The sequence below is a fragment of the Hippocampus guttulatus genome, chromosome 5 (assembly GCF_054856545.1).
Source record: "Hippocampus guttulatus isolate MCC_2025c chromosome 5, RoL_Hgut_1.0, whole genome shotgun sequence".
In the NCBI taxonomy this organism is placed as follows: Eukaryota; Metazoa; Chordata; class Actinopteri; order Syngnathiformes; family Syngnathidae; genus Hippocampus; species Hippocampus guttulatus.
The window spans coordinates 20,092,569-20,107,312 of record NC_141265.1 but is presented as its reverse complement, the minus strand read 5'-3'; the positions used below and the strand labels follow the sequence as shown (position 1 = coordinate 20,107,312).

Here is a 14,744-nt window from a genome sequence, read left to right as displayed (position 1 = left end):
CATAAAACAGTGCAGGATCATGTTTGTACTCAACTTTTTTTTTCTTTATCACAAAAGTATGCATTGTCATGTTTTGTCCTTGATGCCTTTTTGTGTACTGAAAAAAGTTGAGCGGGTTTTGTCTTGAACAAACTTTTGGATGCCAAAGTCCGTTGGCATGTTTCGTCTTGAACAAATGTTTTGATTACATAAGGGTTTTTTTTTTGTTGTTCTCAACAACCCTGTTGATCAGAAAAATGCATGGTCACATTTCCTCTTCAACAACTTCTTTGATCTATTGTCACGTGTTGTCCTCAATATTTTTGGTGATGGAACAATGCATGGTCATGTATTTTTTTTATTTTTTTAATGACCCAACGCATCATGTTCTACCTTCAGCAAACGTTTTGTTGACAAAATCCATTGTGTTTTATCTACGGCAAAGTTTTTGATGTCGAAATGCATTGTCCTGGTGTACAAACTTCCTGATGACTCACAGCATGATCATTTTTGACGATTGACAAACTTTTTGATGACGAAAAGCAGTCACGCTTTACCCCCTACAAATTTCAAGGACAAAATGCATTGTTTTACCTCGAGCAAATTTTTTGCTGACAAAATCTATCATGGTATATTACCTTCATGGACCCCTTGAAGATAACGGTGCCTTGTCATGTTTTTGAAGGTCAACCGCCTTCGTCACGTATCGTCTTCAGGGACCTTCTGAAGACCAAACGATCCATTGTGGTACGAGTCCTACCAAAAATGATCTTCCACCTTTATGTGAGTGTCCTCAGGCGCTGTCCACTTGACAAATTTGTTTACCGGTGTATGGGAGTTTTTCTTTTTAAATTCTTTTATCGCTGTTCTTAGGGGAGAGTGCAGGCTCCAAACGTATTCTGCAATGCTGTGGTCTTTGTTCACAATTAGTCTGTTACACAATGACGTCAACTTCCACTGAAAAATACACCTACACACCCCCATCATTTTTTCTATTGCGTGTGTGTGTGTATGTGTCTCAACGTCAACACTGTTGATAAATGTTTCCCCTCAAATTTCCTGCTCATTACAGATGCTCATCAGTAAGAGAATGTCTGGACTTGCTGAATGTCTTTTCTTGCCCCGGACATATTGGCGCTGTAGAGTCCACCAAGCACTCTTGAACGAATTCCCCCGTCCGAAAAATGGCTTTGTGTTTTTCGCGATGTTGTGGGCTATCAGAAAGCTGCCCCTGTTTACTGCTTCCCGGTAGCTTGGTAAAGTAGCCTTGTTGTTTTTCAAAATTCGCTAGCGAATCTTCGGATAACCGCGTTCCCCCAGCCTCAGTCGAATGATTTTTTTTTCCGTCCCGTCTCGTAATACCCACTCAGGTTATCCTCCTTCAAGACGGCGACCGGCTCACCACAAACTACACACACGGGTTTACCCCTGATTTCAGTAAATAAATATTTAACATTCCGTATTTTCTTGAAACCACGGCATTCAGCGCCCACCTTCGGTTTTTGGGGGTATGGGCGAACATTTTGATGGGTTACCATTGCCGTGGCCGTAAAATGCCCGGGTCTGTTAAGCCCTCTGTGAAACCTGGTGCAGCTTGTGTTAGGAATGTTCCGAACACTTTATTTCAACTTGAAATGAAATACATGAAAACATTGTGAATAAGTGTTACAATAAATAAATACATAGTGCATAGATCAAATAAAATAGAATAGAATAAAATAAAACACAGCTGTGTTTTCTGCATCTTAGTAGGTAGTAGTCAGTCAAGTCAAAAGTTCCTTCATCAGACTAATCACACGTGGGCTGCGAACTGGTGAAATCCTCCACCCACATTCGGATGTGGTAGATAATGCGAAGGCCAAGTATCTTCAACTCGTAAATGTGCCTGATGTCAATTGATCGACGGCATTCTAGGAACACGCCATCGGCGCTCGCATTTAGTTGGTGCGCCGTCAGCTCCACGGCCGCCTTGAATTGGTTGTAAAAGGCCGTGACGTTGGACCGCAACTGGTTGCAGTGCTGGCGAGTCACATTCCCGACGATGGCCGGAATTTGTCGCTCCAAGTAGTCACTGATGGAGCACACCGCGTCTCGGACTTCGGCGCTGCTGTTCCCCACCGGGATGGTGACTCCCGGGATGCGGTCCAAGGATTGCCGCCTGTATTTCGACGGCGGGATCCCCTCGAAAATGTGCTGCACCTGGACACCAGAGGTTAGAGTGTCACACACACACACACAAAAAAAAAAACCCGTCTGAACTGTCCATTGTCACAGAAAGCGGGAAAACAAGGAGAACGACTTCACGGTCCATCACGGAAGAAAATTAAAAACAAAATGAGAAATCCCAATTGAAAGAACTAACCAGTGCGGGTTTATTTATACCCAACGAACGCCGTTGAGGATTTGACCCAGCACGTTGGGTCGGGTCAAGATTTTGATCCAAAAAGGGGTAAGAAAAACTACCCCGGGTCAACATTTAACTCGATCTAAGGTCAAATCAACCTAATCTGCAGAGAATTCACAGCAACCCATCATTTTCAATGTGCATGGAAATAGGAAGAGTAAATGTGACTTGACTGGCAGCGATCACCGAAATATTGAGGAAAAATGAGAAAATCGATGACATTCTATCTGGAAGTAGTTTCTTGAAAAGATATATTAGTTTTCCTCAAAAATTCCCCCTCCTTTTTTCCAAAAATGTTTTTTTCCTTAAAATAACTTGACCTTTATTCTCTAAAATAACCCTTCCCCCCCAATTTATTTACTTGAAAGAATATAACATTCTTTTGTCAATATCACACCACTTTTTCTCCCTGAAATGTTAGATTTTTTTTCCCCTTTGGGTGAAGGGGGTTAATGATTTGTTTCTACAAAATATTCTCTATTCTCTCAAATACGTGACCTTCTTCACAAAAATGTTTGACTTTTTCTTCTTGAAAAAACGTCTCTAATAAAATGTGAATTTTTGGAGGGGAATTTTTTTTAAAAATATGTATACGGTACAATACCTGTTTCTTAAAGACATAGTCTTGAGTATATGTGAACATATCCGTTGAAAAATATCCCCGTGTTCTGTTGCCAATATCCCCCCTTTCACTCATGCACGCGCACTCTGTTTAGAAAGTGACTTACGTAATCCCTTTCGGCCGCAACCAAATTACTCAGGGCCAGCTCCGCGCACTTGAGGTTCTTCCGCAGCATCGTGACCGCGTTGCCGGTGCAGGTCACCGTGACGATGCAGGACAGCTGCAGCAAAAGCACAAGTGGTAGATGCAGCTCACTTTGCAGTACACTCATCATGCTCCTGACATCATCATTTGACAAGCTTATTTATACATGCCAAGACTTTAAAAAAAAAAAAAAAACTTGGCATCACTACAATATTTCACAATTTGCTGTGAGCACGGTGAGATAATGTCTCATGAATATCAGGCGATATGACTTCAAGAAGCTGATGACACCTGTTACCCGTTGAAACACAACATCCGCGTTCAAATTGAACTCCGCAAAAGTGAATAAAGACATTCGTGGAATTGAAAAAGAAAATGCAAGAGAAGAATCTTAAGCGTTCAGCACTGTTCATGTGACGTCATTCCAATTGCCGCTTTTGGCTCAGAGTGAGCGATGAGACAACCAGATTGGATGGGAAATTCCCATTAGGGGAGTGTTAAGTGAAGACGTGCGGGTTGGCAGGAATATTTCTTTTGCAATGGAGACTTCCGACTTACGGGGATGAACTTTAGGCTGCACTTGACACACTGTTGCAACGCATGAGGGCCCTCTCGCCATCCCTTCATGCATCCATTGTCTGAACCGCATTATCCTCCTCCCAGCGGGGGTGCTGGAGCCCATCCCAGGTGTCATCGGGTAGTAGGCGGTTTACACCCTGATCTGGTTGCCAGCCAAACTCTTGACAGCCGGACATGTAAAATCGGTCCTTCGCTGAGTACACATGCCAAACAGTGAATAGCGGTCACCACTACCTCCATTCCTATACGCGCGTGCAGAACACGACAAGTTACATTTGATTTCTAACGAACCTATTTGCAGTGCTGTATTCGTTTGACCACGACCAGATTTCAAAGATGATAAAATAGATAAAGTGGCACAACAATAGCATGAAGTTTCAATATCAATCAATCAATCATGTCTTTGCGTTCAATTATCTTTTCTGTATACTTTATATATGTATACTATATGTTTATGTATACTTTATTTCCCCAATTTTACAGACCTAAATTAAACTCAGATGACATTTTGAAGTTTAAAAGTACATTATTAATACTATTATTAATAGTATTAATAATATTATTAGTAGTATTAGTAGTAGTCGTAGTAATATAAACCATTCAATTAAAAAATAAAATAATTTGTGTTAGCAAGAAATTTTCTGAAAGCATGCAAATTATCTTCGAAGACGAGTTTTGTCTTTTTTGTGACACGATGCATTTGACTGCTTTCTTGTTGTCGACTTTGAACGATGAACGTTTGATGACGAATCAGCGGAGACGCGCTGACCAATCAAATGCGCCGAATTCTTTTGAATGACGATACTTCTGTCCACTGCCTGACCAGGAAGTCGCGCTCGCGGTTGCATGGCAACCATCGCCAGCTGAGTCCAACAACGAGGAGACGAGGTGCCGGAAGGAAAGGAAGGAAAGGACGGAGGACCGACCGAGGGAGTGCAGCTCACCATGAGCTCGGTGGCGCTGTCGGCCGTTCTCGACAAGCATATTCGCCGCCTGTGCCTCGACCAGTTTCCTTGTGGGAAAGGCAGCTGGGTGAGTGAGGGCGTTGACGCGGTCGTCTTGGCGCCTTTTTACGACACAGGGAGACAAATCGAAAGTCAGAACAACAGATCGGAGCAAAAAGCTTTTTTTTAAAAAATTATTTTTTAACCTTTTTGACAATTAATTTAAGTCTTATACTTTTGGAAAGTATTTTTAAATCAATTGTTTTGAAAAAACTGAAAAAAATGTCATCCTTTGCATGTATGTAATTTGAACATGTATTGTACATCGGTTGCTCATTAAAATGTGGTAAACCAATGTCATTTTTCCCTGTTTTCCTCAAAAATACACACATGATATGTTGGTTTCACACATTTTAATCACGGAAAACCGAAAACCAAGTGCTTTTTTTCAGTGTACATTTTTTTTCCAATAGCATAAACACGCAACTGTTGACAAAGACAAAAAAAAGTTACATTTTAAAAACAAAAAGAAAAAAATGTTTGAATTTAAAAAAGTTCAAATAACATCAAATTTAGTTACAACATAAATGAAAAAAAAACCCTTCAAAACAAACTTGTGTTGACAATAAAAACAGAGAAAGGACGGCGGCGGCGGCGGCAGCGAGGCGGAACCGGTGACGGAGGACACGGACACGCTGCTGGATCTGCTGAGTTGCCCGCACTCGCCGTGGCACCACGACGAGCCGTGGAGCCCGCAGGCCGCCGCCCTCCAGCGCGTGGCCGTGGTGCAGCCCGAACGACTCGACGCCGACTTCGTGTGCAGCTACTTCAGGAAGCTGCGCATCGTTGACAAGGACGTGAGCAAGCTTCTTTCGTCTACCTTTTTTCCTGCACCGGATGTGGAGTCTCACAATTGTTGACTGCGATTTGGTGCTTGGCCTTGTTGAGGTGTCTGTGATCGACAGCTACCTGCTGAAGTTCTGCAACCTGCAGGAACTTGTGCTCAGCGCCAATCGCATCTGCGAGATCTCAGCCGAGAACCTCCCCAGGACGCTAAAGGTGTGCCGATGCCTCCCGCTGTCTTATAAAAATTCGCAGTAACATGACGGACAATGCTACCTATGTCACAAGGCTTTGATGCTGGCAGAATCGAGGTGTTGTATGGCATTGACTAACCCCTTAACAACACCTCAGTTTATGGATGGAATAGTAACTCATTGTCAAACACTTATTCATAAATTTATAACATGTAAAAACCTTAACAAACACTAACCACGACAACGTAACTCTAACTTGAAACCTTACTTTGAATTCCTAATCCTGGTTTGAAACACTATTTTGAAATCCAAGCCCTCGTTTCACTCCCTACTTTGAAATCCTAACTCAAGTTCGAAATCCTATTTTGAAACTCAGACCCGACTTTGTCATGCTTGCCCTAAATTTTGAAAGCCTCACCCGAATTTGAAATTGTGATGATAGTTTCAACCCCAACTCTCTTTTGGAACCCAACATTGAAAGGCTAATGCTAATTTCTTCCGTTCAGTAGGCTCTGTACGCACGCAATGGCCGTGCCATATCTAATTGGAAATGCGTGCCTTGCAGGTTTTGGAGCTGCGTGCCAACCAACTGCGCGCCCTGGGCCGGCTGGCCATCTCTCCGCCCCCTCGCCTGCAGTACCTCGGGCTGGCTGCCAACCGCCTGGGATCCCATCGAGACGTCACCCAGCTCACAGGAAGCCAGTGGTTGCTTCTCAACTTACTTCAACATAGTTCCTCAGAGGGCACCAAAGCAGTATTTTTTTTCTTCTCAACTCATTTCAAACTAAAACTCTGACCTAATTCCATGTTTAAAACGAGCTGTATTTAAACCTTTCATGCACCCTGTGACCTGAAAACATGATTTGGTGTCCACTGCCGTGACCGCTGTCCCCGAAACGGTTCAAGAAAAGTTAAATACAGCTAAATTGTATTTTGACATTATCGTCAACCACTCATTCCCGACTGCCTAAATAGTACACATTTAATTTTTGCAGAATCGACTTTTTATAAAAATCCCTCCGTGTGTGTGTGTGGGTGTGTGTGAGAAAGGCCTGAGCTGGTGTGTCTGGACCTGAGCGAGTGCGACTTCAGGGAGCAGCGCCCCCTGCTGAAGGCGCTGGGCACACTGCCATGTCTGCGGACGCTGGTGCTGGAGGGCAACCCGTTCACGCTGGCGCCATCGTACCCGGGGTTCGCCGTGGACGCCCTGCCCCGCCTCTCCTACCTGGACGCGGCCTGGATCGCGCCCGAGGAGCGACACCGCTACCGGGGGATGGCCAACATGAGCCGTGAGTGGCCAGCCGGCGTTCTCTCGCATCCGCGTTTGTTCCTAATTGGATTGAATTGATTTTTTTCCCACCAAAATCAATTAATTTAATGTTGCATTTTGATCTCGCGTTAAAATTATTTGACAATTAATTGTAAATAGTTGAAAAAAGAAAATTTTCAAATAATTCTTGAAAAATCCGATGAATTAAGAATGATTCATTATAAGCGACAATTTAAAATGTGTAGGAATTTTTATTCAATTTGTTTATAAATACACATTTTCATTTCATTAAATTATTCTTTTTTCAATTTGTCGATGCAATAACAATTTAAAGTCTGCAGAATTTATTTATTTTTTGTATTATTGAAGAGTTTGACCTAAACTAGTAAAATGTTAGCAAGAGAAGCCATTTTGTTTCAAATAATTAACAATGAATTATACATGTGCACATAAAAAAAACTTTTCTTGTTAAAATAAAAATAGTTTCAATATTTTGCACTTGTTAAATCAAGCGGACCGTGGCGGCTGAGCTCGAAAGTTTGCGCCTCCAGATTCCCTGATCTTGATTTTTTCCCGTCTTTGTTGGCTGTCACGTCAGACCTTCTGGTGGACTGGGCGTCGGCCACGGTGTGCGTGGGCGTGATGCAGGGGGTCCCGGACCCGCAGCTGGATGCGGACCCCGATGCTCCGGAGTTCCCGGTGGTCAGCTACAGCTACGTGATCTCGTACATGTTCTTCAGTCACCAGAGCACCGCCTACCGGGTACCATGCGCCTGCTCCTCTTCACGCAGCTCGCTCAGCAGTCACAGACGCAAGATGGCATTCTTTGCAGGAAGTCGTGATTGGCGCTGCGGCGAAGCGTCAGAGTCAGGGGCAGGGGCAGGATCAGGGTCAGGACCAGGGTGCCGAACCAATCCAGTTGCCCAACAAGAGGACTGTCAAAGAGACTGTGGTAGTCCAAGCGGCAGCCGGCAGCCAGGAACAAGCTGCCTTCTCCTCTGGTAATAGCAATAACGCATTTATAACATCAAGAACACATCTATGACATGTCATGTATTATCCACATACAATTCATTAATAATGTCATAATGATGAATGAATACATTCACATTCATGACATAACATAACACATTTACGAAAGCACCCGCATGACACAATTATATGTAATAACACATTTATATGATGTAATTACATGTTGACTAATATTCAAACAATGTAATAACACGTTTAATAACACACCAATACATTTTTGACACGTAATAACATAAAAGAAGGAATTACAAATTGGTAACATAACTCACTCGGACAACATGCAATAACACATTGCACACATATAAAAACACTCAGATTTGAGTAAAGACACATTTACAAACAAAGTATTTTCTTACAGTTGAATCACACCGTGTATTTAAAAACACTTACATGAGTATATAACGATAACGAATGGCGCACCTGAATAACATGCTTTCAACCCGTATAACACAGTCACTAACACACAGCACAATATATACGTTGTAATGGGAATATGTCGTAACTTGACACATCTATAACCGGTGTAACAATCTATTAAAAAAAAAGAATAGAGCGTAAACTGTTGATGATAAATTTCATGGAACAAATTTAGGCGGTAAATTTTAGTCAGTGCTATTTGTTTAGAGATGAAAGTCCTCCGGATTTTCACGGAATTCTGGATTTTCAAATTTTCATGAAATTTCCTCTGGAAAATTTGCCTAAAATTAATCCGGATATTGGTAGACAACATTGAACGAGGACGGGTTTGAGTTTGTTGTTTTGCTTTTACGAGTGTAGCCATGGTGAGGCACTAACATCAGTAACAGTAACACCTCTCCCCTCGCATTCTTATGACCTCGCCATACCTCGGAAATTTTGGCAAGAACGGAAGCCGCAAAGGGTGCACGTGTGTTCGCGAAAGGCAGATTAATCATTCAATGTCGAGTATTTGAATAGCATTCTGTGGCAACGAATTCATGCGTGACCCCTGTACACCCCCTGAGCAATGTTCAAACAGGTAGACAGACAGGCAAGCTGACATATGTGCAATCGACGCGAGTGTTAGGAACACGTTCAAGCGGTCATGATTTGAGGAAAAGGACTTGAACTGAGATTTTTTTGTCCGACTACTTTAGAAAGGTCAACAAACCTGGTAAGTCACTTAAAATTATATATATATTTGTATTTTCCGGAATTTCCAGGAAAGTTCACTTTCATCTCAATTGTTCATGTTACGCCATCGGTGCAAGTCTTTTGCTAATAACGACCGCCCACCACTGATCAATCAGCAACTGATTCATTTAGCTCGCAGGGTGAAATTGAATGACGCAGATAATTTTTGTTGCCACGTCGTCTGAGTCACAGAGTCGAGATACAGCACGTCATCTCAGCCGTGGGCGGACAGCGTCGACTTTGGCGATACGGTGACCTTCGTCGTGCGAGACCTGAGCGGCTTCCAGAAATTCCTCCAACAAGGATTTAGCATTTTTATCGAGCAGGAAAAGGTAAGGGACGGCAAAATGAGAGACCCTTTGAGAAGGGGGAGGGGGGTGCACATGCACAGAGTTACGCCTTTCCCACTGAAATTTGTGGGTAGTAGTGATCCGTGGCGACACGCAATCCAATTGGCATATTGTCCCTTTCCCATTGACCAACAGAAGGCGATTCTGCGCCCCTCCAACCTCTTACACCACTTTGCGTCTGGTTACGTCACCACGCTGTGATTGCGTAGATGATAGTGCGACAGATTTCTTGGTGGTAAACCAAGCAACATGGAAGCGAGGGTTCTTTCTTTTATCATGCTTTTTACTGTCCTCAAAATGGTCGAAAAGCAGTGGAGGATCAACTCTTTGCTACTAGTGAGACAACAGCTTAAGGGGCGATCTCCTAGCTTTGTTGTGGGGGCGTGCTATATACGAGGCCGATGACGCATCACGTACCGCCCTATGTCATCACGTAATTCCCGGGAAGTCCCGTATTAGGCTTTCAAACTGCAAGCGGAGGCGATCTGAGGCGATCACAACCCGCCTTCGATGGCGTGCTGTTGGACACTGATCGACACTGGCCAGTGAGCCTTTCCCACTGCCCAAAAAAGCGTGTTTACCCGTGGTTTTGCGGCAGTGGGAAAGGGGTACAAGACACATATACTAGGACAAGTACTGCTTTAACTCTTGTACACAAGGCTTACAAAAGTAATAATAAAATACTCTGTAATGTACTAAACCCATGTTGAAGTCTTTTGTACACCGTTGACATCCACAGAGGGAGGCAAAAACCCAACAAGGCCACTGTATTTTGACAAAGTTGTACGGAGAGCTGTTTTCAAATGGAGGACTTCAAAGCACCGAAGCAATCTTTTTCAGCACTGTCACTGCAAAGACAAAAATCTGCTTTTTCATCCGACTTTCAGATCCTGTCGTGGCCTGCGGAGGCTTCAGACGACGCACCCGGGCAAGGAGTCGCAGACAAAGGGAAAAAAGTGAGTATCATCATCTTCATACTTGTGGAGGTCAAAAAAAAAAAGAAGAGGACAGTCAGGTCACAGTGAGGCCAGTGTGGGAGAGCAGGGCTCAAAGTACGGTACGCAACATAAATTTGGAACGTGAACATAGCTAGCATAAATGTACGAAACGTTCAAAGCCCAGAAGTGCAAAATGGTTGCGAATGATCATGAATCCTTTGACGTCTAGAAGCATCAATTAAGTTGAATTAACGCATAGTCCCCGCCTCCCCATGACGTCTAAAGGCGTCAATCACGTTTTTTCATGGGAGAGGGTGCAAGAGAGTCTGATGCAACTTATAACTGAAGGAGCAGGTTTGACTGCAATGTTAAATAGTAAAAAATGGCCAGCAGGTGGCAGTGGTGCAAAAGTCCACCATTGTTCAATTTGCACTTTTGTTCATCGTTCAATAGTTTTGTGATGCGCAAATAAATTATTTTGCTATAAAAACATTTTTTGAAATGCATGCTTTTACAAAAAGCTCATTTTCTCTGCATTTCTCAAGAAAATCGGCCTTTTCCATAAAACTTCAATTTCTAATGCAGATTGTCAACGAACAGAGAAAGATACAAATTCTGCTGAAAGAAGAGTCTCACCTTCTGACAGGTCGCATGTTTATATAGCCGTAGAACTGAAAATTCTGTGGGCCTTGAAAATCTGTCCAAATTGAGTAAAATGTGAGGGATTGAGGGGGTTGCTCCTATTCAAGGAGTTAAAACTAACGAAATAAATGTTGCGAGTGTGAACGGCTCATTTTGCTAAAGTAATTGAGAGCCAAAAATGGGTTGCGAATGATCATGAACCCAAAAAGTTGAATTTGAAATTTTGTTCCACAAAATGTGCCATTCAATTCTAAATGTTAAGAATGTGAAAGTCAACAACACCTCAAAGCTTTGCATTTTGCCATGGTTTGAGAAATGCAGACGACAGCCCAAAATGGGGCAGATTTATTTTTATTATAATAACCCCCACAAAAAAAATGGGGTTGGAGTTTTTGTGGCACAAAACATGAAAAGTCAAACTGTCGTAACTGTGACAAGCTCACACCAAGCGAATGAGCCCGAAACGTAACTCATTCACTCCCAAAGACGTTTTTAAACGTCTTTTCAGACTTGGTCTAGAATTGGCTGGTACTGAATGAGTTAAACACGGGAATGGTTTGAGAAACGTGAAAGTAGTCGATGGTCCAAAGGGAAAACTTGAGTGCGCACACTTCAGGCCAAGACGAAAGACAAGCGAAAAAAAACGGTGGTGGAGCTGGTTGCCGACCCGCCCGTGACCACGGTGGTGGCGTCCTCGCACGTGCCCCTGCACGTCCTTCTGAGTGGATACCCAAAAGTGGACGTCCTCTGCGACTTCGGCCCCCTGCACAAAGATCCTCCGCCGGAAGACGCGGCGGCCGCAACAGACGAGGTGAGTCGCCCGGCGCTTTACGTTTTGTCCGCTGGAGTGAAAGCGTGCCGTTGAAGTGGTGACTGTTGTTGATCTTGGAAGGTCGCGGGCATGGACAACAAAGCCAAGGACGATTCCAAGAAGAAAGGAGGCCGTGCTGGAAACAAGAAAACGGCGACCGCCAAAGGTGATTCTGACGAGGATGCTGAGCGCAATATTTGATGCACCTCCACCATCCCAACCAGCAGCGGCAAAGGAATTTCACCTCCACATAAACAAATTAGTTGAAATAGCTTGCATACAGATTCAATATATTTAACTTTTTTTTTTTTTAAACACAGGCCACGTTTGAAGAAAATCGTAATATTGATTAAATGAAAAGAATCGCTTCAAATATTTTATTTCATAGTTTTGTATTTTACTGTCAAATACTCGATGTGAAAATATTTTACTAGTTTCTAAGCACGCCTTTTTTTTTTTACATGTATTGTTTATTTAGGTCATGTCGTTTTTACCTCTATTTGAATATTTTAATAAATATTTTACAAGATAAAAATATAATTCCCCCCCCAAAAATGTTACTAAATATTTATGGGGTTTGAAAGGTTCAAAAAAAAAGTGCGATGGCTTTTAGGATAATGTATGCAAATGTCTGTTTTATATACGCCCAATTTTCTTTTTTTGGTATGCGTAAAAGTTAAACAAAATTCACATCCCAAAAATATTCTTTAAATGATAAACATTTGTTGCCGACGTACCTCAGGTCACGTCCGGTGAGCGCGAGCGCGGGAAGTTTGGCCTCGTTGGATCCAGTAGCTCCCTTTTGTCTGTCAAGGGACGCGGCGAGGCGAGGACGGCGACGCCGACACACCCACCCGAGCCGAGACGGCCACGCTGGAGCTGAGCGTGGAGCTGAAAAAGTGGCGCCACGCCTCTGAGGTGGCGCCGCTGGGGCGCGCCACCGCCTCCTGAGCCAAAACGCGCTCTCGCCTTCATTTCAACACGCAACCTTTATTCACTTGTACAGAAAAGCCAAAGTAGAAAGAAGAAGCAAGGAAGTGCGTTTCAAGTGTTCTGCCCTGCATGCACCCCACCACAGTTCCAATAAAAAAGTATTTCCAGCCATAGAAAAACGTTTCCTTCATATAGAATCATTTTGGACTTATATTTCTGTATCTCTATATACACACTACTCACCAAAAAGTTTGGGATATTGTGAAACTTCTGAATGAATCTAAAATGCATTCCAACCTTTGCAGGCGAACTTCATTTGGGCCGTTGCTCATTTCCAAGCCGTCTGTGACACCTCCGGTCTCGCCAAATGGAGCTCCCCTGCCCGATTATGTTAAATTTTAGGTTGAGCCAAACATGTCGGCCAAATATCCCGATCCTTTTTTGGCGATCACTGTGACAAGATGTGCAAACGCCGAAGCCGGACGCATTTTAGCCCTCGAGACGCTCCTCGAGACGCTTTTGGACGGAAAAGCCCAGGCGGGCCCGCGGCGTTCAGAAGGTGCGGTCGTCGTTGCAGTCGTGGCTCCAGTGGCCGAACACCTCGCAGACGTTGCAGTAGGGCCGCTCGGCGCCCTTGCTGCCGTGATAGGCGGTGTGGGGCGGCGAGTCGGGCGCCTGCGCCTGCGCCGGGCAGTCCTCCGTGTCGTGGAGGTCGAAGCAGTCGCAGATGTCGCAGAACACTCGGGGAGGGGGCTTCGTTTTCTTCTTTTTCTTCTTGCCGCTTTCCTTGTCCTCCCTAAACAATGCAGTAAGGGAACATGCTTTTTTTGTCTCGAATTTGTCCCCCCGTCACCCCATTCCATTTTGATGGATTTAATCAATTTGTTTGACTGTCTTAGACTTGAATATTTCTAGGGGTGCAGTGCTAAATCAATATATATTATTAATTTCATATTTTGTAGTACATATTTTTGTGAAGCGCTTTGTTACAGCTGTCGCTGTTGTGAAAGCGCTATATAAATCTGCATGTATTGTATTGTATATATACTGTGAAAGTGTGTATTTTTGACGTGATATTTGGTATTTTCTAGTATATCCACAACACGTTTTTCAGCATTTTGTATATCATATTTGGAAGTATTTGTTGCAGTTTTATTTTTTTCTTCATACTTGGTTTGTTTTTCGAATATTTTATCCCCCCAAAAATCTGCGTTTAAAAAAAATTACCTTTTTTTTTTTTACTTTATTTTTGGCGATTCATGAATTGTTACAAGCCCCCCACCCCCATGTTTTCTCAATAAGAATGGTTACGAGTATTTTCAGATCTGTACAAGTTCTTCAACACTCAATCTATTATTTCCTTTTCAAAGATATCTCCTGTCCAGTATTTTGCGGTTCCTTTTGAATAATCTGACGCATATCCTTGAGCAGTGTCTTAATTGTGACAGAAACCTTGATGGCATTTTGTGTTACTGACCCGTCAAAGTCGTCCGGCTCGCTGGTGTTGTTGCCGTTGAGGGCAGCGGCGGACATTTTCTCCATCTGGTCCTTGAGGTCCAAGTTGTCCTTGCGCAGGCCAACGATGACCGAATTCAGGAAGTCAATCTGAAAACGACAATAATTAAATGATGGTTCCAAAAAAAACCACATTTTACTAGGGATGGGCATTTATTTTCGATCAACAGTTTGATTGATTCCGAGGATGAATAACGATCGCTACTTGATTGACTGTCGTTCCTTTTCATTTTTGGGTTTTTTTAATGAATAGGCCTCTACGTTTCACTCAATGAAATTAATCAAGGTATTTAAAATTTTTAAATCGACATATTCATACAATTGTGTAGTGATAAAATGCATTAAAATTATTTTTGTATATGGGCGAAACACGACGTAAATGATTATTGCAT

At 43.0% G+C, this 14,744-nt stretch overlaps 3 protein-coding genes across 13 annotated transcripts in view; 1 reads left to right on the top strand and 2 right to left on the bottom strand.

Moving 5' to 3' along the window:
• Positions 1–1,651: 1,651 nt before the first annotated feature.
• LOC147205399 (uncharacterized) lies at positions 1,652–3,327 on the bottom strand. Its single transcript, XM_086110501.1, has 2 exons — positions 3,112–3,327; positions 1,652–2,178 (listed from the first exon to the last, which is right to left on the bottom strand). Exons 1-2 carry the CDS (start codon positions 3,277–3,279, stop codon positions 1,768–1,770), a joined length of 579 nt encoding a protein of 192 aa, XP_085966627.1. The 5' UTR covers positions 3,280–3,327; the 3' UTR covers positions 1,652–1,767.
• Positions 2,070–14,262, top strand: LOC147205398 (leucine-rich repeat-containing protein 43-like). Of its 3 annotated transcripts, none has more exons than XM_086110492.1 (13): positions 2,070–2,191; positions 4,555–4,760; positions 5,308–5,529; positions 5,621–5,731; positions 6,275–6,414; positions 6,760–6,998; positions 7,578–7,741; positions 7,812–7,980; positions 9,356–9,495; positions 10,401–10,469; positions 11,710–11,904; positions 11,986–12,070; positions 12,719–14,262. In XM_086110492.1, exons 2-13 carry the CDS (start codon positions 4,674–4,676, stop codon positions 12,853–12,855), a joined length of 1,758 nt encoding a protein of 585 aa, XP_085966618.1. In that variant the 5' UTR covers positions 2,070–2,191; positions 4,555–4,673; the 3' UTR covers positions 12,856–14,262. The 3 variants fall into 3 exon arrangements, with proteins under 3 accessions (XP_085966618.1, XP_085966620.1, XP_085966619.1); XM_086110494.1 differs by having other exon boundaries at positions 12,647–14,262; XM_086110493.1 differs by lacking the exon at positions 2,070–2,191 and having other exon boundaries at positions 4,446–4,760.
• The window catches only part of clip1a (CAP-GLY domain containing linker protein 1a), a 31,183-nt gene continuing 29,313 nt past the window's right edge, over positions 12,875–14,744 (bottom strand). For all 9 annotated transcript variants that reach the window (XM_086110481.1, XM_086110482.1, XM_086110483.1 and 6 more), the window contains 2 exons: positions 14,315–14,442; positions 12,875–13,633 (listed from right to left, as the gene is read on the bottom strand). In XM_086110481.1, coding sequence (XP_085966607.1) covers positions 13,390–13,633; positions 14,315–14,442 — 372 coding nt within the window. In that variant the 3' untranslated portion in view covers positions 12,875–13,389. The remainder of the gene's footprint in view (positions 13,634–14,314; positions 14,443–14,744) is intronic.